Source organism: Leopardus geoffroyi, chromosome C2, assembly GCF_018350155.1.
Source record: "Leopardus geoffroyi isolate Oge1 chromosome C2, O.geoffroyi_Oge1_pat1.0, whole genome shotgun sequence".
Lineage (NCBI taxonomy): Eukaryota > Metazoa > Chordata > Mammalia > Carnivora > Felidae > Leopardus > Leopardus geoffroyi.
Genome location: NC_059333.1, coordinates 68,888,942 through 68,915,227, shown reverse-complemented (window position 1 = coordinate 68,915,227; position 26,286 = coordinate 68,888,942). Strand labels below are relative to the sequence as shown.

General features: G+C 37.2%; 1 protein-coding gene across 3 annotated transcripts in view; it reads right to left on the bottom strand.

Moving 5' to 3' along the window:
• SEC22A (SEC22 homolog A, vesicle trafficking protein) overlaps window positions 1-25,191 on the bottom strand; it is a 74,444-nt gene extending 49,253 nt beyond the window's left edge. For 2 of the 3 annotated variants that reach the window (XM_045502288.1, XM_045502289.1), the window contains exons 1-4: window positions 25,095-25,176; window positions 18,939-19,139; window positions 5,073-5,236; window positions 3,756-3,950 (exon numbers count right to left, since the gene is read on the bottom strand). In XM_045502288.1, coding sequence (XP_045358244.1) covers window positions 3,756-3,950; window positions 5,073-5,236; window positions 18,939-19,139; window positions 25,095-25,141 — 607 coding nt within the window. In that variant the 5' untranslated portion in view covers window positions 25,142-25,176. Of the gene's footprint in view, window positions 1-3,755; window positions 3,951-5,072; window positions 5,237-18,938; window positions 19,140-24,263; window positions 24,397-25,094 lie in introns of all 3 variants that reach the window. The other variant, XM_045502290.1, reaches the window with a different exon arrangement.
• Between the last annotated feature and the right edge of the window lie 1,095 nt (window positions 25,192-26,286).

Here is a 26,286-nt window from a genome sequence, read left to right as displayed (position 1 = left end):
GCTCTCTCCCCCCCACACACATGCTCTCTCTCAAAAATAACCATATAAAAAAATGTATTTTCTAATGTTGAATGGAGTGTTCTGTAGTTGTTAGACCCAGTTGGTTTATGGCGTTGTTCAAATCTTCTATTTCCTTATCTTCTGCCTAGTTCCATCCATTATTGGAAGTTGGATATTAAGCCTTCAACTATGTTTAACTGTCTGTTTCTCCCTTCATTTCTGGCAAGTTTTGCGCCACGTATTTGGGAGCTCTGTTGTTAAATGCACATATATTTATAATTGTTATACCTTAATCATTTATCATCATAAAATGTCCTTCTGTATCTCCAGTAGCAATTTTTGCCTTAAAGTCTATTTTGTCTACTATCAAAAAGCCATTCCATCAATTGGTTGCTATTTGCATTATGTATCTTTTTTATTCCTTTTACTTTCAATCTCTTTTTATTTTTCTAATCTACTTTTATAATATCTAACTTTTGATTGGAATGTTTCATTCAGTGACACTTTTAAATTCAATCACATTAGTTATTATTGACATAGAGGATTTACATCTGCCATTTTATTTACTTCTATATGTCACATGTCCTTTGTTCTATTTCTCCTTTACTGCTAACCTTGCATTAAGTGAATACTGCATTACTTTAATATTTTTAATGATTTTCACTATTTTTTGAGTGATTTGCTTAGTGGCTACTCTAGTACTTATCATATACATCTTATCAGAAACAGCTTAATATTTATACTAACTTGATTCCAATGAGCTATTGAAACATTACTCCTATATAGCTCTATCCTCTTTCTTCCCTTTCTGTGGTATTGTTATATATTATAAACATTACAAACACCAAAATACACTGTTATAGTCATAACATTACATAATTTTATGTCTTTCAAAGAAACTAAGGACAGCAATTATATTTTTGTAAGTTTTATTAATATGAATTATTATCACTTATGGCTTTCTTCATTTGTTCCTGTGTATTCAAATTACCATCTGGAGTCATTTCCTTAGCCTAATGCACCTTTGCTCCCATCCACCTCCTCTGTGCTGTTATGCAAAATATATATTTCATTTCTATATGTTACAGGCTCAATAATACATTATATACAGTTTTAAACGATTGCCTTTTACACCAGTGAACAAAAGAGAAAAGAAAAATAACTGTCTTTTATAATTACCTTCACTATTGCTCTTTGATTTTTTTTTGGTGTGGATTCAAATTATTGTCTAGATCACCTGCTTTCAGCCTGAAGAACTTCCTTTAGTATTTGAGTATGCCAGCAAAAATTCTCTCAGCTTCTGCTTATCTGCAAATGTCTTTATTTCACCTTACTTTTGAAAGATAGCTTTGCTGGCTGGGGTGCCTGGGTGGCTCAGTCGGTTGAATGTCCAACTCTCGATCTCAGCTTAGGTCATGATTTCACAGCTCGTAAGATTGAGCCCTGTGTCAGGTTCTGTGCTAAAAGCATGGAACTTGCTTGGGATTCTCGCTCTCCCTCTCTCTCTGCCTATCCCTTACTCGCACACGTGCACTCTCTCTCAAAAACAATAAACAGCAACAACAAAAAGATAGCTTTGTCGTACATAGGATTCTTGACTGATAGTTTTTTTGTTCCTTTGAGCATTTTGAACATGCTGTCCTGTGACTTTCTGATCTCCACTGTTTCTGTTGAGAAGTCAGCTGTTAATCTCATTGGGGTTCCTTATAAGTGACAAATTGTTTTTCTCTTGCTGCTTTCAAGATTTTCTCATTGTCTTGGTCTTCCAGCATTTTGTTTTTGAGAGAGAGAGAGGATAAGCAGAGAAGAGGAGCAGAGGAAGGGAGAGAGAGAATCTTAAGCAAGCTGTGTGCTGAGTGTGGAGGTGGGTTTCAATCTTACAACCATGAGATCATGACCCAAGCTGAAATCGAGTCAGACGCTTAACGAACTGAGCCACCCAGGTGCTCTGGTCTTTCAGCATTTTTAATATGATTCATCTATTTGTGGATTTCTTGTATGGTTATCTGGAACTCATTGAACTTCCTGGAGGAGCACGTTTTTGAGTAAATTTGGAAACTTTTTAGCTATTATTTCTTCAAATACTGTTTCTGCTTCTTTATTTCTCTCCTCTCCTTCTGGTTCTCCCATCATGCATATGTTGGTGTGCTTAAGTGCCCCATATTTTCCTGAGGTTCATTTTTCCTCATTCTTTTTTCTCTTTTCTTTAGATTAAATAATCTCTATTGATCTATCTTCAAGTCTGCTAATTCTTTCTTCTGCCAGTTCAAATCTACTCTTGAGCCCCACTAGTAAATTTTTTATTTCAGGTGTATTGTTCAATTCCAGAAATTCCTCCTGGTTCTTTTTCTTTAAAATTTCTATCTCTTGGGACACCTGGGTGGTTCAGTCAGTTGGGCGTCCAACTTCGGCTCAGGTCATGATCTCACAGTCTGTGAGTTCCAGTCCCGCATCAGGCTCTGTGCTGACAGCTCAGAGCCTGGAGCCTGTTTCCGATTCTGTGTCTCCCTCTCTCTGTCCCTCTCCCGCTTAAACTCTGTCTCTCTCAAAAATAAACATTAAAATTTTTTTTTTAATTTCTATCTCTTTATTGATATTGTCTATTTGATATAACATCATTGTTATACCTTCCTTACTTCTTTAGTCATAATTTCCTTTAGTTCTTTGAACATAGTTAAAATGCCTACTTTGAAGTCTTTGTTAAATCTGACATCTGATTAGTCTCACAGGCAGTTTCTATTGCCTGCTTTTTTCCCCTAGTATATGGATTATACTTTCCTCTTCCTCTACATGTATTATAATTTTTTGTTGGAAATTGGGCATTTTAGAAAACCCTGAATTGTAACAACTCTGAATACTGATCCACCTCCTCTCTCCTGGGGCTTGTTATTAGTACTGGTCTGTTTTCTGGTCTGTTTCCTGAGTGGATTATTTTAGGGAAATGTGCATCCCTCTTTCTCCCATAATTTGTATTAATCAGCCCAAGAAATGTTGTGTTCATTCCTGAATGCCACATTTGAAGAATACTAACAAACTAAAGCACATGCAGAGGAAACTTCCAGGTTGGGGAGGTTTTAAAATGTCACAGGCCAAAAGGCTAAAGAAACTGATTATATATGAGTTGATCTTACTAATAGGATAGAAAGGAGACAGAGTTGCTGATTTCAAAGTTCTGAAGTGCTTTTCTGGTATAGCTAAAAAGCAAGGAAAAGTCACAGAACTTAGACAAACAGGTCAATATTACAGGGAACAGACTTTAGCTCAAAATATAATGAAGAATTTTTTAAACAAGAAATTCAACAATGGCACAAGCTGCCTTATACAACAATGAGGTTTCCATTTTTAAGCAGAAGTTTTCAATCTGTCACAACTGTTAAGGATGGTATTTCTTATTTGGAAGAGGAGGTTTAAGTAGATGATCCCATTTTCTGTGGTAGTCAAGAAATCTGGCCTTGAATGTACTCAGTTTGACATAATGCAAAGCACTTTACATGTAAATTAACATATTACAATTATTCATCTCTAGAAAAACTTTAGAGTTCATCTGAGATTGCTATTTAAAAGTATTTTCCTGATTAGTCACATATCTGGTGGATTACTGTATAAAACATTGGGAAAAAGAATTACTTTAAATGTCTATATTCTCTCAGGTACTTGCTTTAAAATATTAGGAAAAAAGTAATTCATTTTCAAGAGTTATTCAGTTCTTATTAAAGTTTGTTTTTTTAATGAAATAATTGAGATCCATAACTCACCAGAAGAAATCTTACCAGCACCTTTATAGTCAACAGAAAATGCAGATGTGACTCCATTGGCTGACCCCAGTTCACACATGGATATTTGATAAGGGGGCCTCAGCTTGATTTCCATCTGCATGTCAGACAGATTTATCTTTGTTGAAAGAGACCTGGGATTATTATATCGCTGCTTGGTCCTCTGAATGAAGTTATCTATGTAAAATAAAAAATAAATTTCCTTGCAGTCATTTGTTTATTAAATAAAGTGTGTGAGAGTGTGATGTTAATGGAGTAAATTCTGCAGATAAACAGTTTAATTTGTTATCCAAAACTATTCAGTTTGTCATGGAATATTCTAATATTATTTGTGTTTAATGGTTAATATATCATGGGGTCATCCATTTTTCACTCTAGAAATTAATAATTATAAATAAAATAATAGTTTAAAATAATGACTGTGAGACCATTTCTATTATATCCACTTCACGGAATTATTTTAAATTTTTACAAAAAAAAACAAAAACAGCTTTGTTTAATTTTAGATCAGTCTTAATTTCTATAGGGTTTCATATCTCATAAAATATAAAGTTTATCACTATTTACCAATTGTAATTACATAAGAACATACACTGTAAATAGCATGTTCTTACAAACCTGTTTTCTTATTTACTGCTTACACCATTAGAATGTATGTTTTGAAGAAATAAATTTAATAAAAGACATTTTCGAAATATCTTCCAATTTTACTTTCATATTTACAAGTTGGTTTTACTTCTTTTCCTCCTACACCAGGAGTCAAGTAAACTAATGCCCATGGGCCAAATCAAGCCCGCTGTTTATGTAAATAAAGTTTTATTGGAATATATACTCATTCATTTATGTATTGCCTATGGCTGCTTTCAAGCTACAATGGCAGGGCTGAGTAGTTGTGACAGAGACCATATGGTCTTTAAAGCTTAAAATATGTACTCTCTGGTACTTTCCAGCAAATGTTTGCCAACCTCCATTCTACATTAAGCAGACTATAAAAGATTATCACATAAACACAGAACTCTGAATCTCTGGCTTATAAATTTCTCATTGAAAAATTGTCCTCTGGGATTAATTCTATGTGTCAATAATCACAATCCTCTCCACAGCTCAGACACAATTTTTTCTAATAGGCACCTACATGAAGAAGTTGCCATAATTTATAGACCCTCTGTCAAATTATTCTATCAAAAGCAAGGTAGCAGAATTTTCTGAGTTTTTCCCCTGGCCCCCAGTATTATATGAAAAATAGCTTATGACTGGATGGAGACAGGACAATGAAAAGGAAAAAAATCAGGCCCTTACCAAATTCAATGAAACAGTATGGTCTGACAGCAGTATTTGTCTTCATCATGTTATAAGTAGTAATGAACTCCTTCTGAAGCTCATCCAGGAAAGAGAAGGCCAGAACATTTGGGTAATTTTCAGTGCACAACATCATGTAGCTCACTCCCAGAGAGCTAATAAAACTACAGTGTAAAAAACATTGGTTTTAAAATTTCAAATTAAATCAAAGTAATTCGTTGCTTCAAAAGACTGGTTCTATACACCGTAAACTGCTGCTACAGTGGCAATGAAGATATTAACATTTATTATATATTCTAGCAAAAAAAATTAAAGAAACCAAAATATAATTCTACTTTCAGTTGCAGTTAAAAACAGTAAACCAAAAAAATGTAATGTACCTAAAGATGGACACACACTATAATTCTAACACTTCAGTCATTTAACATTGGGGGTAGAAAGCCGGGGAAAGAATATACAAATATGCAAGGGTTACAGATAGCTTAAGGTTTAACTATTCAACCTAGTGGAACCTAATACTGTTCGAATCAAGAACTCTAGAGATTCCGATTAAAGTTATGGACACTCTCCTCAGATGTGCAAACAACACAAAACTTGGCACATAATTTCAGGGTGGTCACTGAGCTTCTGAAGTCATCCACTGACTCCACAATCAAATGTTCTACTTCACATCATAATGAATTACGAACCATGGGGTAAATAAGAGTAATTTATGAGTTTATAACAACAACAAATAAAATAAATAGGGTAGAAAGGAGAACTCTTGCTTACAGCAGAATGCTGAGCACCAACCAGTAAACGTGGAGGTAGTGCTAGAACTGGAAAAATCAACATTTTGCACCAACACAGTAGGGCAAGGAAGGATAATCAATGAATGTTGAATCTAGGGGGAAATTTTGGTGAGGAGTAGGAAATTTTGCATCGTTTTAAAACGTCTTCCCATTGATTGCTTATTTGTTGCAAGGGGAAAATATTTATTATACAGCAGACACTAGACAATATCTTGACTGAGTATTCCAACATTACTAATGATGGGCAGATGGACCTCCTGTGCCTTTAGGTGTGATATCCTCAGAAAGACATATCAGCTATGTAGTATTAAATGTGTATATGTAATATATATATATGATATATACATACTACATATATATGTACATATATATGTACATACTACATATATATATGTGTATATACATATATATATATATATATATATATATGTAGCATGTAGTATTCTAGCCAAGAACGCATAATCTGAATCTAATCATGAAAGAATATCAAGATTCTATTTAAAAGGGGGGGGCCTATAGTCTTTAAAAATTTCAATGTTATAAAAAAGACATAAAGACTATGTAAATGTTTCTGATCAAAAGCTAAAGAGACACAACTAAATGCAATACCTAACCCTAATCTGGATCCTGTGCCAGGGCAGGAGTGGGGAAAGGGGGTTGGGGGAAGGAATGCTATAAAGGACATGCCGGGTCAACTGATAAAAATGGAAGGCAGGCAGTAAAGTGTGGTATCTCTGATACTAGGGCTGATAACTGTACGGTAGTTAAATAGAAGTGTATCCCTAATCTTAGAAAATACACTTAGAAGTTAGGAATAAAGGGACATGGTATTTTAAGTTTATCTCAAATGACTTAGACAAAGATAAGTCAGATAAATAGGTAGGCAGATAAAAACAATAAAGTAAATGGACTAAAATGTTAACAAAAGGTAAATCTGGAAATAGGTATTATTTGTATTATTCTTATTTATACAACTTTTCTGTAAGTTTGAAATTATTTCTAAGTTAAATTTTTTTAAAATGTCTACTTTAAGCACTGAAATGTTCAAATTAGCTATGTTCTACTGAAAACAAAAATTTCTAAAGTGTACAACCCCCTACAATAAGCAGAGAATGGGATACAAATTAACCCTTCTTAGTGAGTCAATTTAACATTCTTTAATAGTACTGTTCAGTGTAACTCATCTAGATCAGGGGCAGCAAACAGAGCATAAAGGCTGTACCTCCCTCCCACTCCTGCGAAAAACACTGTTAATCTATCACGGTAATCTTTACTGCCAAACCCTGATCCATATGGGAGTCCTCCTACCCTCTTTTTTCTCTAATAATGTAGAAGCAGAATTTATTTTAAATTTATATTTATAGAATAAATATGTTCAAGTAACTCAAATTTTTAAAAACTGAAAATGAAATACGGTATTTAAAGTGTTTTATCACTACCTCCACCCAAAGATACCCAGTTCTCTATCCCTCAAGCAATTCATGTTATTTTTTTAAGATTTTTTTTTTTAAGTAATCTCCACACCCAAACAACATGGGGGCTTGAATTTACGCTCCAAAGATCAAGAGCCACATGTTCCACCAACCACACCAGCCAGGTGCCCCAACTCATATTATTATTAAATTCTTAAGTATCCTTCAGTGAGAGTTCATGCATATACAGTTTCCTCCCTCCCTCCCCTCCACCCTCTCTTAAAAGACCATCCCATGCAGCCAAATGATGTGGAGTTGGCACCTATTAATCATCTATGATTAATGGCATGGGATATACCACTGGAAAAATTGTGCTCATCTTCTACTACTGGAATAACCTGGAATTCCCTTCTGAGGTTCACTTAACACCATCATTTGATGCACTGTTTTTCAAACTGCAACTGTTACTGTTAAAAGGTCATAAAGTTAGTGTAGTAAACTACATATTTTCTTTAAAATTGAAATAGCACATAACAAAATATTGGAATGCACATTGCTTCAAAGAAGTTTTTAGTTTCTTATTTTTATATAGATAATGTTCAGAAACTAAAATTATCTCTTCTTATGGATCAGTCAAAAAAGTTTAGCCATACACATTGCATTTTTCTATGAAAATTTTTCTATGAAATAACGAAATCAAAAGACAAAGTATGTTTTTCCCAAGCAATTTTCTCTTCCCAAAAAATCATTATAAAAATTCTATCATTATAAAAATTCTTTGACATGTCACTAGCATTCAAATAAATGCCCCAGTAACCTGAATTGGGATAAAAACACAATGATGATTGGCTTCCCCATACTCAGAACACCCAAGTAGCTAACTAGGAATTGTTTCATTATCCTCCAAAAATAGGACTTCATTTTTTTGTGTTATGGTAAAATTTTACTGTATTTCTATATTAATAATAAAGTGAACCACAGACATATACATGACAGTTTATCCCAAACGGTTTCTCTTGCTTGCGCTAGAGAATTACTTGTAAAATAAAAGAAAGCCTCTGTTTTTAAGATTTTATGTCAGCATTTTCAGAGAGTCCTTCTTCCCAAGCCTTTATTTTACTATAATTACAGGATATTCTCTGAAAAGGCTACAAAGTGCTCTATAATATTATGGCTTTTCATAGTGAATTTACTCTTACGTTATTGTTTTTCTTTGAAATGCAAAGTCAGTTTTCCAACAGTACATACAAATCTTCTGTTATCAAAAGATTTTTTCTGGCTTTTTCAACTATCATGGGGACAAATTCAAAGACTCCTACCCTTTCACGGATAACTCCTCATATGATATAGTCTAAAATGACTACAGGCATGTCAGTTTGTGCAAGCTTTAGTATGTCCATTAGGTTCATTTGGCTCACATTTTACAAACAATCTGGCTGTTGCCTTTGTGCCTTGAGGAGAAAGAAGATTAGTAGTAACAGCAGCAGATATAGTTTACTGACCATTTAGTCTGAACCAGGCCCTTTGCTAAGTGCTTTATATATGTATTTGATTTAATTTCATTCTCACAGTAAAGGGACATCACTATCTCCATTTTACAGATGATGAAACAGAGGCTCAGAGATGTTTAGTAGCTTACCCAGGGCCACAACAACCATTAAGAAGCACAGCAGGGACGAACTTAGTTCTAACTCCAAAGCCTACATTCTTTCCCAATGTTACAGATGAGCCAATTATGTGCCAACTCACCAACTTTTTTTTCATGTTTTCAAGCTACAAATCAATCTCTATTTTCCCCCCTAATTAAAAGTAATGAATCTTAAGGATTTGGGAACTTGTATTACAAGGATATTCAGGAAGCCCTGCCAACTTCTCTACTTCCTGTGCAACTCCACTCCTCCCTCTCTGCATTCCAGCCACACTAGTGTCATTTCAGATCCAAGGGATACCAACCTACTCCGGGTCCTCCAACTTCCAACCTGAGAAACTTCATGAATTCTGTCTTCCCTACTTGCAATGCTCCCAACCCAACCCCATCTATCATGGCTCCAATTCTGACATGGTTGATCCTATTCATCATTCTTGGACTTAAAGACCCTCCCAAAGCACACAATCTAAATGGATCCCACCCCTATGGTTGTATCATAGCAGCTGTTATTTTTCTTCATGTAACTAGCCCAGTTTGTAATTAGATATTCATATGTTTATTTGTTGTAATGTCTCTTTCACTAATAACTATGCTCCGTAAGAGCAGAGATAATTTCTGTAGGGTTCACCACTGTATTCTTAGCAACTAGAATATTTGGTGTCTAGGATACAATAAGTGATCAATAAATTAGTGAATATATGAGTGCAAAGATGACATCACTCATTCACTCATTTACACACTAATTTGTTCAACATATTGTGCACATATAATTGTACAGCCCAGCCGTGTCTACACAAAGTATCTACATAAAGCAGAAGCTCAATAAATATTTGAGTAAATTTTACAGAACAGAGTACAACTTCACCTCCTCTTCCAGTGTTCCAAGAAGGCTCTAGGGTTCAGGTCAGTGAATTTTCAACATTCCCCTAAAGACAGAGATGTTCTCAGATACCATGCAGAATTACTCATCTACAGATGGCTATACATATCTGTTAGATAGGTCTACTCTCCTTTTATCATGAACATTACTAATACACACACACACACACACACACACACACACACACACACACCAAAATTTTTCCTGTCAACACCCTGAGCACAATTTTTAAATTGCCATCGTTTTCTTCCTACTTTGCTCTAATTTCTTTTTTACTTTCCTTCTATTTCTGGGCTTTGGTACCAATGGGGTTTGGTCTTTAGAGCTACTGTCTTTCTTCTGGCCAAGGAATTTATCCATGCTCATTACATCTTTGGTTCCTCCCCCCAACAGTAGGAACTTCTTTAGGGCCTTCTAGGATCAAGTGTGTCTTAAACAGGTAAGGCTGACAGAAAAGTTCAAACTGCAGATAAGGCGTATTTACCCCTTTCAATCACTTCATTAAAAAGCTAATTCTGTCATGTATCCAAGCAGGCCATACCTCAAGTGATTTCTAAAATCCAATAAAATAAGCAGTTTTAAACATTAAGCATTTTCTAGTATCTGATTTTATTTATGAACTGTCAAAGAAATTTTACACATCACCAATGAAACACTGACATTATTAGGACAACTGTGGCCTGATGTACCAAAGTAAACAATGAGTGAAAGCAATGGTCTTCCCCATAGCAAATACAAAGCACCTCTCATGCATATGTCTAGCATTCTACTCTACAGACTCTGATTTCAAAGACCAAATCTCTGCCTGCCAGGCACTTGCAATACGGTGCTGTAAATGCACTTAAAACAACAACATACAAAACAAGAAAATAAAACTGCATTTTGTAGCATGCTAAATGACAATGTATATAGCAAACTATTAATAAATTGAGCCAGTAATAATTAACATTTGTATTCCCTACAATGGTACGTACCATTGTACCATTACACATAGAAAATCTGTCAATCCTTTGTAGCCTCATTTGCCCTGTGAATAGCTTTCATGGGTGAAGAAAAGTTCTCCAGAAGGACATGCCATCTGTTAAAATTGCTAAGTGTAAGAAGATTATTTTTTAAACTTTATACATATATATATATATATATATATATGTTTTTAAAGTAATCTCAAAAATAAATAAAATAAAGTAATTTCTACACCCAACATGGGGGTGAAATTCATAGCTCCAGGATCTTGACTCGCATGCTCCACCAACTGATCCAGCCAGGCATCCCAAGAAAATTATTATCTTTGAAACAGAACCTTTCATGCTGAATTCCATTCCCTAAAATAAAGCACTTAAACTTTTAAATAAGAATAAGTTGGACACTATGAAAGTGAGTATAATTGGGGCGCCTGGGTGGCGCAGTTGGTTAAGCGTCCGACTTCAGCCAGGTCACGATCTCGCGGTCCGTGAGTTCGAGCCCCGCGTCGGGCTCTGGGCTGATGGCTCAGAGCCTGGAGCCTGTTTCGGGTTCTGTGTCTCCCTCTCTCTCTGCCCCTCCCCCGTTCATGCTCTGTCTCTCTCTGTCCCAAAAATAAATAAACGTTGAAAAAAAAAAAAAAAAAAAAAAGAAAGTGAGTATAACTTACAGATTTTATTATCACCAAATATTCCTAATAGGAAATAAAGTGAAAGCAAGACTGTGCCATCACTGGGCGAGTAGAAAGAACCAGAAAGAAAACTCAGTAACACTGAGTGTCTCCCATGTGCAGCATTCTACCAGGAACTTCTTTTCTCACTTAGGCCTCTCTTATGTGGCCAACTTTCAGTTATCCTCCACTGGTGAAGAGATAAATTATGAATACGTTATCTAATGAATAAAAGACCCATTTAGGGGCACCTGGGTGGCTCAGTCAATTGAGCATCCAACTTCGGCTCAGGTCATGATCTCGGCTCATGGGTTCAAGAACCACACGGGGTCTGTGCTGACAGCTCAGAGCTTGGAGCCTGCTTCAGATTCTGCATCTCCCTCTCTCTTTCTACACCTCTGTCTCTGTCTCTCAAAAATAAATAAACATTAAAAAAATTTTTTTAAAAACCTATTTAGGGGCGCCTGGGTGGCTCAGTCGGTTGAGCATCCGACTTCGGCTCAGGTCATGATCTCACGGTCTGTGAGTTCGAGCCCCGTGTCCGGCTTTGTGCTGACAGCTCAGAGCCTGGAGCCTGCTTCAGATTCTGTGTCTCCCTCTCTCTCTCTGACCCTCCCCCGTTCATGCTCTGTCTCTCTCTGTCTCAAAAATAAACATTAAAAAAAACATTAAAAAAAAAGACCCATTTAGTCACTAATTTTAAACCCATTATGTAAGAAAATATTTATTAATATGCAGCATGCCAGGTGATAGCAACTTATAACAGTAAGCAAAACGAGAATCAGAGAATTTTAAGTGGGCAAAGGATTACACCATCCAAACCTTGGATGAAATAAACAGCAAAAAAAATCTGCCTATGAAGTCCCTCATTTTCTTTTCTGCAGAGTTAACCTATCCCTTGATTCATGCTCTCCCACTAACTCTAACACCTTCACACCACAAAGAATGAAATCTTGACTTTTTAAGATAATCAGTCAAAGGTAATCCCTCATTTACCTCTCAGTGGAATCCCAAAACTTTACGGCACCTAGAACTCATTTTTCCACAAAAACTGTATTGTAAGAGAAATGAGGTCCCAAAACCAGTTCATAAAAGCCTACTTAACATGTATGTGGTTGAAAAGCTGTTTTATATATATATATATACATATATATATGTATATATATATAATATATGTATATATTTTGAGAGAGAGAGAGAGCGTGCGCACGCACATGCACTAACAGGGATGGGGCAGAGAGAGAGAAGAGAGAGAATCCCAAGCAGGCTCCACACCATCAGCACAGAGCTCAATGTGAGGCTCGATCTTATGAACTACGAGATCATGACCTGAGCCAAAATCAAGAGCCAAACGCTTAACTGATGGAGCCACCCAGGCACCCCATGGCTCATCAATTTTAGACTTCACACATACTCTATTCCTCATTATTTCTCAACCAAAAACAGAAGGGGGGAGGATAAGTTTCACTTAATTCTCTTCCCTAGTTAATTTTTCTCTCCATAAAAAGTAAAAAGAATTAGGAGAGTTACACATGCACCTTATAAAGAGAGAGGTTAAAGGTAAAGGGAGGCAATTCTTTTACCAGAGTATAATGTGAATGCTGAAGCTAAAAGACTATGGTTCATATATACCATTTATTGGCTTTCTGACAGTGATTAAGTTTCTTAAGTCCCTAAGTCTCAGTTTCCTCATCTGTAAAAAAGCAGTGGTAGTACTACAATGGCTATCTGTCCAACAACCCTTCTCTCCTTCCCTTTGGGGAATTCTCTCCAGCTCTACTACCTATTCTATATGACTTTGGTAAAGCTGTTTATCCAAAGGGTGGACATGTATCCAGGATCCAACCAAAAGTACCTCAGCCCTCTGACCACAATGCTATTCCAGAAATGGGCCACAACACAGCCAGACTAATAAAGTCCTTTCCCTGAAACATGGAGGGAGAGGGCTGGCTCACCTGAAATGAAGTATGCCTACAGCTGGCAGTAAAGTGTTTTCCTATACATGGAGAATACCTATCTGCAAAAGGAGAGAGAGGGAAGAAATGAGAGAAATATTCCTGATAACAACATGAGTCCCTGGCTCCATTTAACTCAGAAGCCAATCTAGCCTTCATAGAACGCTTTTTTTTTTTTTTCTTTCTTTTTTTTTTTTTTTTTTACTTAAGCTAGTGTGAGTTGTGTGTCTGCCCTGGACAATGCAAAAGAGCTGTTGCAAAATTGAATGATAACGTAAGAAAAGTGCCTGGAAACTGCAGGTACTTAATAACTGGGTCATTGTTGAAGTTGTTATTCTTATAATCAGAAAATAGCACCAAAGAGTGAAAGAAAAGCACTGCAAGAAACTAAAAACAAAGGCAGGTAAGCCTAAAATAGCATTCCTGGCTAGAGATAGTAGTTTGTGGACAAATACAGAGGAAGTAAAGACTCAGGTAAAGAGAGAACCTATAAAGCTCACAGACATTATCAGACTTAAAAAGAATTCACAGTGAAAGAACTAAGAAATTTTATTTCTCGCACTAAAATTCACAGTAGAGTATGACTGACCTCCCAAAGCGGTTTACATTTTCATAAGAGGAGTATCTCAATGTTTAATGAGACCTCAAAATGTACAACTATCATTTTCAAACCCCCAAAACCAATCTCAAAATTTTAAGATCCCACATGACACAACTTAATTTCATATGGTTCTTAATTATTGCTTTAGTTATCATTGTTTCCTAAGTTCTGACATAGGTTTATATATTAAACATTTATGACAACTTAAGGAAAGTTTCCTTCAACTTATGGAATAGATAAATTCCTTAAAGTTTTACATAGAATTGTACCATCAGACCCTTGAACAATGCTGGGGTTAGGGACGCCAACTTCCTGCACAGTCAAAAAACAGCATGAATTTTGACTCCCCAAAACTTTGACTACTAATAGCTTACTACCGACTGAAAGCCTTGCCAGTAACACAATTAACACATATTTTGTATGTTATATGTATTATAGACTGTATTCATACAATAAGCAAGGGAAAAGAAAATGTTATTTAAAAAAATCATAAGAGAGGGGCACCTAAATGGCTCAGTCGGTTAAGCGTCTAACTTTGGTTCAGGTAGTGATCTCATGGCTCATGGGTTCGAGCCCCACATTGGGCTCTGTGATAACAGCTCAGAGCCTGGAGTCTGCTTCAGATTCTGTGTCTCCCTCTCTCTCTGCTCCTCCCTAGCTCATGTGTGCTCTCTCTCTCAAAACTAAACATTAAAAAAATTTTTAATCATAAGAGAAAATACATTTACAGTACTATACTATACTTATTCAAAAGAATTAGTTTATAAATGGACCTGTGCAGTTCAAACCCGTGTTGTTCAAAGATTCAACTGGACCATGAGAAGAAATCACAAAACTAGATTATGCACCCCCTCAACCACCCACTAAGCAACAAGGCAAACTGAAGTATTTTGACAAAATGAAGACTTAACTCTATGGCACTTTGAACACTGCCATACTCCCAAAACAACCATCCCTCATTTAGCAGCTAGTATCTTATGTGCAAGGCACTGTGCCAACATAAGCTCCACAGAATGGGCTCCATCAGCTGAACTCAAGTATTCAGCCACTACAATGTGGTAAAGTTCATCATTTTCCTAATACAGGGTGGGGGCGGGGGAGGGGAGGAATTTAATTTTAAAATGTTACTCTCCCAATTTTTTTCTCAAACTCTATGGTTTTTCTCTACCTACTGCACTAGAATCTAGTGCAAGGTACCATCTGATTTAGCATATAATTACATACTTATTAGCTACTATGTTTTGGTTCTCAGTGGTATTCTGCAAAGAGCACCTCAATTTCTACACCAGTTTGAAAAACACAATGCTAAGAGATGAGGAATCATTTATAAGCCAGACCAGATCAATTATCTCAGTGAGCTATCTAACTACAGAGAAAGGATATAGAAATTTAAAAATAAATTTAAAATATGAAAAATATAAATGAGAAAGAAGTCAAGTAAGTTCTACAGGCAATGTATGAAGGGACTGATCATGAGAGAAATAAAATAATAGCAGCAAGGAAGGGGATTCAAGAAAAAGGAGGCCATAGGCTGGGCTTCGAGAAGGCAGACAGGCAGCCTAGTGTCAGTTTCAGGCTATGCTATGATGCTATAACTGCAAATCTCTAAATTTTATCTGGCAAGCTCATGGGTAGTTAGAAAAAGAGGTGTCACAAGAGAATTTTAAATACTCAGGTAATGTATAAGCCCCCAATTTTATAGGGATTTTATAATTCAGTCTAAATGTACTGTCATATAGCATGAAAACCTCAATAAACTAGAAAACAACGAACAAGTCCTCTAGTCAATGATAGAAAATACATAAAACCCAGGTTCTTGTCAAGAGCTAGAATTAAACTTATCTACTATTCAATCCTTTTAAAAAACTTGGTTACAAAAATAATGTGCATATAGGCTTTTCTAGGTGTGGTTCTGAAGGCCATGTAATCTATTTATTCCTTTAGACATTTCAAAATTGTCAGATCAGGCCAGATTAGACCACTGCTGATTCATCTCACTCATAAACTCTCTCTCATAAAATTGCTTTTTGCATTATGTCATTTGCTTACACTGAGGAATATTATAAGAAAAATCATAAGCTCATTGTTATGGCTGCTGGAAGAATGCTACCCAAATGCTGTCCCTCTTTACATACATCAGGTCTCAGTAACATGAAGAGCAATGTTCTTATTCCCTGGACACTGTATCCTGTAAATGATTCATCCTCCTCCTTTGTTTTGGCCATGAGGAAGCTCAGGGCAATATTTGCAGTCCTTTTCAACAAATGAATGGACTATGCAGTTTGCATCTCCAGAAGGAAATGTTACTTCAGTTTATTATTCTCCTATCTTTATCTCTACCTTTATGTGATTCTCTTTCCTGTGCTCTTGAATTATTATATTTTTTTGTAAACTGCCTCACATCCTTTGTGGAATAAGATGAGGTACAAAGAAACAATACAAAATCTAGAACTCAAAACAGAATTGGAGGAGTGTTAAAATTTTACTACATGATACTATACTTTGAAGAGAATACAGAAAGAAAACCCATTTGCAAAAAAAAAAAAAAAGCTCTTCTTTCAAGTCCAGGATATCTGCCAGAATTCATATGCATTCAAACAATCTTCTATAATTCTGACATGTGTCTACTATACTATATAATATCAACTGAAACTCAGAATAATGACCAAGGGTACTAAAAGAGCCTATTAAACAGAATATTAAAATGTTTCCAGTTTCTCTCCATAAAACAAAAGTAGGTTAGACATCATTTTAAATATATTTTAACCATCACCACCACCACATTTTCCAGTTAAACCCTTTGAAAACCCAATTTAATGATCTTACCATTATCCAGGTGATCTAAGTAATTATGGACATTCTGTAAGGGTCTATTCTGGGCATCTCAGAAACTCAGTGGGCATTTCTACCCTCACAGTTTCAACTTCTATGTGAATGATTCCAAAATCTCTACCCATCTCAACTGGACTGCCTAGTCACAACCTCATGTAAAATACCCAAGACAGTGCCTAGCCTAACGCTTTCCAAAGACCTCTTTGTGTCCAATTCCAAGGTTTAAGTCATCTTTGGAATTCCATCTCTTCATCTCTGGTATTCCATCTTATCAGGCTTGACCATTTCTTCTTTTGAAGTGTCTCTGTGGTTGGCATTTTTCTTTTCCATTTGCACTTACATCTTATTAGTTCAGGCCCCAATTATAAGTTAATCTCTTTCTCAGACTTTCCATTTCACTGCCTCAGCATTGTTTTTTACCAAGTCACTTCCCTCAAACCTGCAATAACAGCTTCTTTTAACCTATTACATCAAAGTGACATCCCTCAGTCTGAACTTTCAGGGAAATCCAGGATCTGGCCTCACACTAATTATCTGACATTTCCCATAACTATCCCTAAATCACCATTCACTACATCAGGTCAAATGGGTGAATGTACTCCCAGTGCTAAGTCATTCTTTACTCACTCTGCCTTTCCTCTCTACACCTGAAACACCCTCTTCTCTGCCTTAACCAAATCTTATGAATTCTTCAGGACATGGCTCGTGTCTCATCTCAAAAATGAAGCCCTCTCCTAATTATATCCCTTGTGGACCCTGTCCTTATCTGATTTCTTTCTGTATGCAAAATCAGTGTCAAACTTCTGAAGAGTTCATTGTCCTCTGTTTCATGTGCATGCTCCCCAAGGGGTTCTTATCTATTACCATGGATTTAATTATAAATAAGCTGACCCCCAAATCTAAATCTCCATACTTGTCCTTCTTCACTAAACGTCAGACTTACACATCCAGCTGCCTACCTGACAGTGCCTCCTGAATATCTACTGGGCATCTCAGACTTAACATGTCCAAACAGAACTCTTGATTTTTACCAAAAAACATACACTCTCCAATCTTACTCATTTCAGCCCCATTAGCCAAGTAATTATGGACATTCTCTAGGCCAAAAATCTAGAGGCAACTCTTGATTATTCTCTTTTCCTCACATCCCACTACAATCCATTAGGAAGATTTGTTGGTGCTACTCCCAAAATACAGCCCCAATCCAACCATTTCTCATCATTATCACTGTCATTCAAGTTATAAGCCATCACCTCTAAATGAACTTCTTTAAGAGTTTCCTAAATGATCTCTCTGCTTCTACTCTTTCTCCTTTAGAGCACATTCTCCATACAGCAGCCAGGATGATCTACGCAAAGCCAAAACCACATTATACAACTCTCCAGCTTAAAACTCTCCAGTGGCTTCCTATTACATTAGACTCAATCCAAACTCTTTATCACAGCCTAGAATGCTCTATGTAACCTGTCCCATTCCTACCTTTCTGACCTCAGCTTCTGCCACCACTGTATTAATTGTCCATACTGCTTCAGCATCTCTGGTTTTCTTTCCATCCAGTCATCAATATCAAAGGTCTTATGCACTAGCTGTTACTCTGCCTTGTTCTTTAACCACAGCATCCTTCACACGACCATCTTTTTTCTCATCTTTTAGGTCTCTGCTCAAATATTGCCTTTTCAGAGAAGCCCTAGACTACCATAAAGTCACTCTACCCCATCACCCAGTGTTACCATCTTTATATACAATAAATACAGATGAGTGCTATCCTCTCTCACTAGAATGTAAACTTCTTAAGTTCTTTGAGGTAAAGTATCATGTACAATTTTTTGTATTTCCCATTACAGTTTGCCTGGCATGTAAGAACACCAATAAATAACCTAGTGACCAACTTATAAAATACCTTCGATCTACAAAACTATAAAAATTTCTAAAGCCAGATTTAAACACAGAGAAACTGCAAAAGGGGCAATGACATGACTACTGCTTTGTGTAAGTTCAGAACCACGTGATTCTTGACTTGAACACACTTTCCTAATCACTCACTGATTTTTACTGCAACCACTTAAATTTCATTCGGATGGCAACTACTCGGTAAAGAGAGCAAACTGAAGTCTTACTTAATGTTATAATGTCCAGTTTTCAGTGTACATCTATCAGGAAGCTGAGCCAGTTTCTTCGAGAGCATTTTAAAATACTTCCTGCACTCCTGCACGCCTGTGCCTTGTTCATAATCAGTAGAAGCAGAAAGTGGCAGCCCATCCCTGACACGAATGACTGATGCGGATAAAATCATAGACATTTCAACCAGCAGAGAAGACCTGAAACAAAATGAACAATTTGGGTTAGATAAAAAAACTATTCGCCGCACTAATAATCAAAGATATACTAATTAAAACAATGACATACTACACTTTCCTTAATAAATTAGCTTTTAAAAAATAATACTTGCTTCTTTCTGGTATTCTCATAAGTATCTACAGAGGTAAATATTGAAATATTTACTCAAACTAATTTGGTGGTATTCAATAGAGTTTGAAAATATTTATGCCCTTTGACCACAATATATAACCCTATCCTAACAGAAGTAATCAGATTCAGACAACATTTTAAACAGAAAGACATTCTTTCATAGAAATTGCCAAAAACAATCTAAACATCCAACAATAAAAGAAATGGTTAATTACAGTACATCCCTATGATGGAATATAAAGCACAATAGTTATGTTTGTGAAAAACAGTTTAATAATGTGGTAAAATCCTTATATTAGGAAAAAAGCAGGATAAAAACTGCAAATGTTGTTTTCCATAAAGACAAAAAGAAGGGAGAGATAAATGGAGAAATAGATATTAGAAGGAAACATGCCAAAATTATAATAATGCTTATCTCCAGAAAACAGGATTATGTGTGATTGTTATTTTATAATTTCCTAAATTTTCATAATATCCCACAATGGCCATATATTACCTTTATAATAAGAAAAAAATTATTCATAGTAAATCTTAAAGCTAAAGGAATAGTGGTTTTAATACTGCTCTCAATCTCTTTATACCAGAAAATCATAATGGTCTCTTTTATTATATTCTGATCATGCTTCATAAAAATAGATAAAAGGACTTCACAGGCCAGGTCTGAAAATCAGGTAAACGGAAACTTAGATTTAAGATATAGAATACTGCTCAAATTTTAGCTTGTATAAAAACTATTGGAAGTTTGGTCAGAAAGGCAGATTTCTGAACCTCCTCCCACCCCCAAATTCTGATCCATTGACTGTGGGGTGGAGCTTGAGAATCTTCCATTTTTAACAAATTCCCGGGTAAATGCTATGTTTAGTTTCTACAGATCATACTTTCAAAAACACTAAATTAAAACATGTTCACAGTCTGAAATTAAGTGGTAACTCTTTCCTGACAGGCCTTCAGAGCATAATGCTACTAAATACTGCTTTGCTAGCAGTAGGGGCAACGGTGAACACTGAAAAATTTGCTAACAATTTCATAGCTTTTTTCAAGATATTGTATCTCAGGGACTAAATTAACCCTTACCTGCCCTGTTCAGATAGGTCAAGACTATCTCATTCCAAAAATGAAAAACTGAGTTAGTTAGAATATTTTAAAATGCCGCAGAAAACCAAGTGGTACCGAATCTGGAAATTAGTACTACAGCTCCTAGCTTTTGTTGCTATGTAAAGTCAAAATGTGACTATCCATTCATGATGGTAATTGACTAGAAACATTAACCCAAATAACAAAGTTAATGCATCATCTTTTCATGGGGAAATGAGAGGAATAGATAGGTATTAACATGTCCTTACTCTTTAATATTTTTTCCTCCATTCGTTTAAAATGAAAAAAAATAACCAACAGAAATTAAATTAGCCTTTACCATAATGGGATCTTCCAACAAAAGTTCCAACATGACATATTCAAATTATTTTTTTCTATTCAATCAGTTTATTTCCTTTTATTTTTTTTATTTTTTTAACGTTTATTTATTTTTGAGACAGAGAGAGACAGAGCATGAACGGGGGAGGGTCAGAGAGAGAGGGAGACACAGAATCTGAAACAGGCTCCAGGCTCTGAGCCATCAGCACAGAGCCTGACGCGGGGCTTGAACTCACGAACCGCGAGATCATGACCTGAGCCAAAGTCGGACACTTAACCGACTGAGCCACCCAGGCGCCCCAGTTTATTTCCTTTTCTAAAAGCAGTAGCAAGAGAAAGCTGGGTTCCCTCAAAGGATGATATCTAAAGTAAAAACCCCTATTAAAAACTGTTACTATGTTTTGCTTAATTATTAAACCATAATTATGATATTTAGCCTAAGAATAAGAAAGTAGGAAAATGTCTTACTTCATACCTTTAGGCATGTATTATTTAAACATAAAATGTTTTCTTCCCAAAGTTTACCGCAACACAATAAGTACCCGGGGAATCAACATGAGAGCAGGGTTGTGACTTCTAGTTTTCCAAACACCCATATTCTTAGTATTTAAAAGTAGACTGTATTATTTTATGCCTGATCTGTCTAGGATCTCAACAGAAATATTAAGAATAATCTTTATTACAGAGTGGCAATTTTCATGTAATTGTCAGTTACTCTTTTATGAATTAAAAACAGAAAGATATGATTCGTATTTCCTAAAATATATACTGAGAAACAAATACCAACCTGCAAATTCCATTCACTTAACAAACATTTATTGAGTACATACCAAATGCCAGGGACTATGCCAAAGGCTATTCCTACCCCCAAGAATCATCAATAGATGAAAAGAGCAAACACAACACAACCTGTGTTGACCACCACTTAGCTAATTAGAAAACCATTGTTAGACAAACCTGCATTTCAGATACCCCTAATACATTTGGGCTTGTAACCAAAAGCACAACACAGCACTGATAGTCCCTGTCAAAATTCTTAAAAGGTTGTCAGAAAATTGCTTCTATTAGTAGATAAGATTCTTCTGAAGAGAAAAAGTTAAATCTCTTCCTCCCAGAGTCATTTGACCTAACATCCAAACCAGTGAACTAACAAAAGAAACTAGTATGACTGTCCAATGAATAATGTCAGGCTTAACTAATTTGTAGATGGACTTCAATCACTTTAGGATAAGCAATCTCTCCTCTATCAACTAATACCTCCCTTCTCTTTCTATCTTGGATTCTTTCTATCTTGGATTCCTTAAAAAAAAAAAAACACTCCAATCTCATCTGGATTATGATAGTAGAAAAAGGTATCCACCCACATGAAGACCAAGCTAAGGTCAGAGTACCTTTAGAGTCTAGGCACAGTGGTGGTTGGGAAACCAAGGAAGCGTTGGGAGGAACCAAGGAAATCAAGAGGTTAACATTTGCATGGGGAGATTCAAGGCAATAGTAGTTTTATCAGGGCCATAGGTATATTTTTAGCATGATCCATTTTCCCTCACCTTTAACCCTGAAAAAAATCTGTCTTTAGATAGCAGAAAACTCATAGGGATTTGGGTACTGACCTGCATATCCTTTCCTCAAGAGCAACTGCTAAAGGAAAAAACCCAAATTAGAATCTAGGTAGGTCTGGGAAAGCATTTACCTAGAGGCTGATCTCTTCTTCACAACCTTGTGGGGTAATGACTGTGGGCCACCAGGAAGGCAGTTTCTCAAAAAGTAATTAACAAAATCTAATACAGAAGTATATTTTATATCTACTTTCAACAAGATGCTTTCATAATAGGTAAAAACATTTCATACTGCGTTAACCACTCATATTTTAAGTTCATTATTTCCCAAACTTAATTATCCAACTATCCTTTTCAGAATTCTTATATCTACATCGCACTTGTACTATTATTTACCTAAAGCAGCCTTTCAACTGACTTATTTTTTGCCCTATCCTTAGCAATAATATCTGTGAAATCAGTTTTGAGGTATTACATTTTTCTAATTTAGAGAATTTTTTTTCTTTCATCCAAATGTGTGTGTTTAATTTTTTGGAAAATTATTTAATGTTCATCTGCTTATACTCAAATTATCTTGCATGGGAAACACTCCCTTGGTACATATTTCATTGAAAATGCTGGCTGAAATCTGTGGAAATGGGGGTAGGGGTTTTGGGGGGAGAAAGCTATACTAATTATGGCACACAGGGTGGGAGCAAGATTGAGTGAAAAGGGAAGGACTCAACAGCCATAGGTTAACAGAAAGACACTTGAAAGACAGAGCTTCAAAGAGGAAAAGGGGAAAAGAGTGCCAAGGACAATCAGAATTTATTTTATGGCTTTGCCTATGCCCCCACCTTACCAGAAGCCTTCAATACTATTATAGGTGCTTGTACTACAAAGTATGTATAAGACCTCAGGCTCCAGAGTAGATACCCATATCTAGGAACAGGGCCCTCAATACATGCACAAATTGTGAGTCCCCAACAGTGAGGTAGGTATAATCTCCATTTACAGATGAGGAAACTGAAGGTCCCTTTCTCAGTGTCACTACGAATATACAGCAGAACTGGTGCTTAAACTTAAGTATCTTGTATCTCTGTATCACTGTGCTACATCAGTCTCCTTAAACCAGCAAGGAGCAAGAAGCCAGTGATACAGAAGCTTTCTAGCTACTCTTTGAAATAATAAAAGACCACCTTACATTTTCTGTAAGAGGCAGTATAACAGTTAACAGGATGGAGTCTGGAACAAGTGCCTGGGTTCAAAAACTGGCTCCACCATGTGCTAACTGTAAACTTGGGCAAGCTTTGCCTTTCTGTATTCAATTTGGTCACCTATACATTGTGGTCACTAATAGCACGTATCTCCTAGGATTATTTTAAAGACACTAATAGTATCTACCTTACAGAGCTACATAAAGAACCTGAAACATCACCTTGAAGACTGAAAGTGCAATATTGCTTATTATTATTAATTTACTGACTGCCCTCTAATTATCAGGCACTTTATATACCACCTGATTTAAGCCTTCCAATAACCTATGAGATAGGTACTATCAGTTCCATTTTTCCTTTGAGGATATTCAAGCTCAGAAAAGTTAAGAAATGTATTCAATTCTTAAATTCGCAAGTGACAGATTTAGATCCAGGCCTAACTCTAACCACCCTATGAGATACTGCCTCACAACGTTTTCAAGTTTCTTACTCAGGTATTTGGAAAGTCACAGGCACCCCTTTGAAAAGACCTAGGCTTCTTTTAAACATCGATATAAAACATAGATTTTTAAAAAATCAATACACACACACACACACACACACACACACACAAAGGTACTAAATTGGTTATCATGGTTCTCAACATAAGAAATGTCCAGATATCCCATTAATTTAGGGCATGATCACACATATCAAATATTGAAATACAACCTTCAATAATGGAAAGTGTTGGTACTGTTTCAAGTACTAATTCCTTATAATCTCAGCACGTGAGCAAATTCAGAATTTAGAAAAGTGATTGTTCCACCTGTTAGATGGGATTACAACATCTCGCGTCTGGTGGCTGACACTTTAGCCCTGGACTTTGCCTTGGCTGTACAGGCATAGGAGGGACTGGTTCTCAAGCTCTCCAACTGCCCCCAAGAGGTTGATCCAGGAAACTGAGGAGAAAAGTCCAAAGTTGTTTTCGCTGGCAGAGAGATTCAAGCCAGCTGGGGCTCGGCCTCCTATTTTGGAGCCCTCTTCCATCTGTGGAGCCAATTGCTCAGATCTCCTATAAGCCACATTGCACCCAAAGTGCCACTAACGGGCCTTAAGAGGCTTCTTTGGCCAACGAGGTCAAATCTCTGGGCTCAATGCTCATTAAAACCCCACTGAACGCAAAGTAAGCCACTAGTTCAAATCCCACCCTGCTTTTAAAAAATAGGAAATGCCACATCAAGCTCTCTGGTCCACCTAAGTAGCCTAGGTAGATGGCCGTGTTTCTAGCAACTGGACGCCAGGGAATGCCCCCCACTGCTGGCAGCCCACAGCGACTGTCCCTCCCCCGGGGTCCCCTGCCTGAGCAGTCCCATACCCAAGACAGGTCAGCCAAGGGGCAACTGCCACTCGCGCGACCCCACAGCCCCCGTTAAGCTGAAGGGGAAGAAGTCCCCGCAATCCCACCCCTCCAATGCTCCGCGGCTCCAACCACCCAGCTCCCGCCCCCCAAGGCACGCGCTGGGTTCCTGCTCGGGAGGTCTGTAGTCGCGAGGGCGAGGGTCACAGCCGTGGCGGGAGAGAGGGAGAGCGAAGGGACCCAATCTTGAGCGACCCTAAGAGGGTTGAGGAAGGAGAACTGGGAGGGGCCAGGTCGTACCTGTCGAGCCGAGACCCGCCGCTCCAAGTGACGCGCCCGCAGTGCATTATGGGGCCAGGGAGTGGCCTTTCCTCGGGGCAGCCCCACGTCCAACGTGGCTGGCGCCTGGCGGGATCAAGCCCCGCCCCCTCCCCTCCGCCCGCCCAGGCCAATCAGGGTCTGTGGGAAGACACATTGGCCCGCCCCCTCCCCAGGCCCGAGGTTGTCCCGCCCGGTTCCAGGAAAGATTGGCAGCGTTTCACGCACCTGCGCCAAGACGTTGCAAAGTCCTCTGGTGACAGCTAATGTTGTCCTTCACAAATGAAGCTAATCTCTCCTGCTGGTCGCCGGTATCTGGAGTCAGTTCGTCTCTCACGCGGCCACACAGCAAGGAGCGGGGGGAAAAGCCCCGTCTGAGTGAGCAAGAAAAGGACTTGTCCCATCTATCACCACACAAGCAGGCACCTAACCTTGGCAAAGAAATGCCAGATGCAGACCCTACGGCCCCTTTCACCCTTTGCCTGGACATGCATTATTAAATAAACACTTGATGACTGTGTACCACGTGCCAAGCCCGGTGTTGGGCATTGGGTTACAGGAAAGAACATAACACTGAATGGAATCTAAAGTGTAACAGGAGCAAGAGATGTTAAAGCATAAATCATTACATAATTATAAATTGTGATCCGTACTATGAAGAAAAACTAGTGGGTGTGATGATGAATTAATTTTGGACTATCAGGGAAGATATTTTTTAAGAAGTGTCTTTTAAGTTCCAGGTATATGAAACAACCTTAAAGGATGTTTCAGGCCAAAAGAACATTAAGTGTTAGGTGGTTGGGGCATGAAAGAAATTGGTGCGTTCTAAGAACTGAAAGGAAGTCAATGTGGTTGAAACGAAGGGAGCAAGCTTGGGCTGAGAAGAGACAGAGGCCAGACCATGCAAGCTCTTATTGGCCACATAATAGATTTTAGACTGTATTTTGGAATGTATCCTAAGGTTAATGGGCAGCTAATATAAAATGTTAAGTAGAATCTGATTTACATATTTAAAAGCTCACTCGGGCTATTTGTGGGGAATAGTTTGGAGGAGGGCAGGAGGTGTTGCTGAAAGGCCAGTTTAGGGGCAGTTACATTAGTCAAGGCTAGAGATGAGGGTGGCTTAACCTAGGGTAATGGCAGTAGAGACAGTGAGAGTTAGATAATTTCAGGA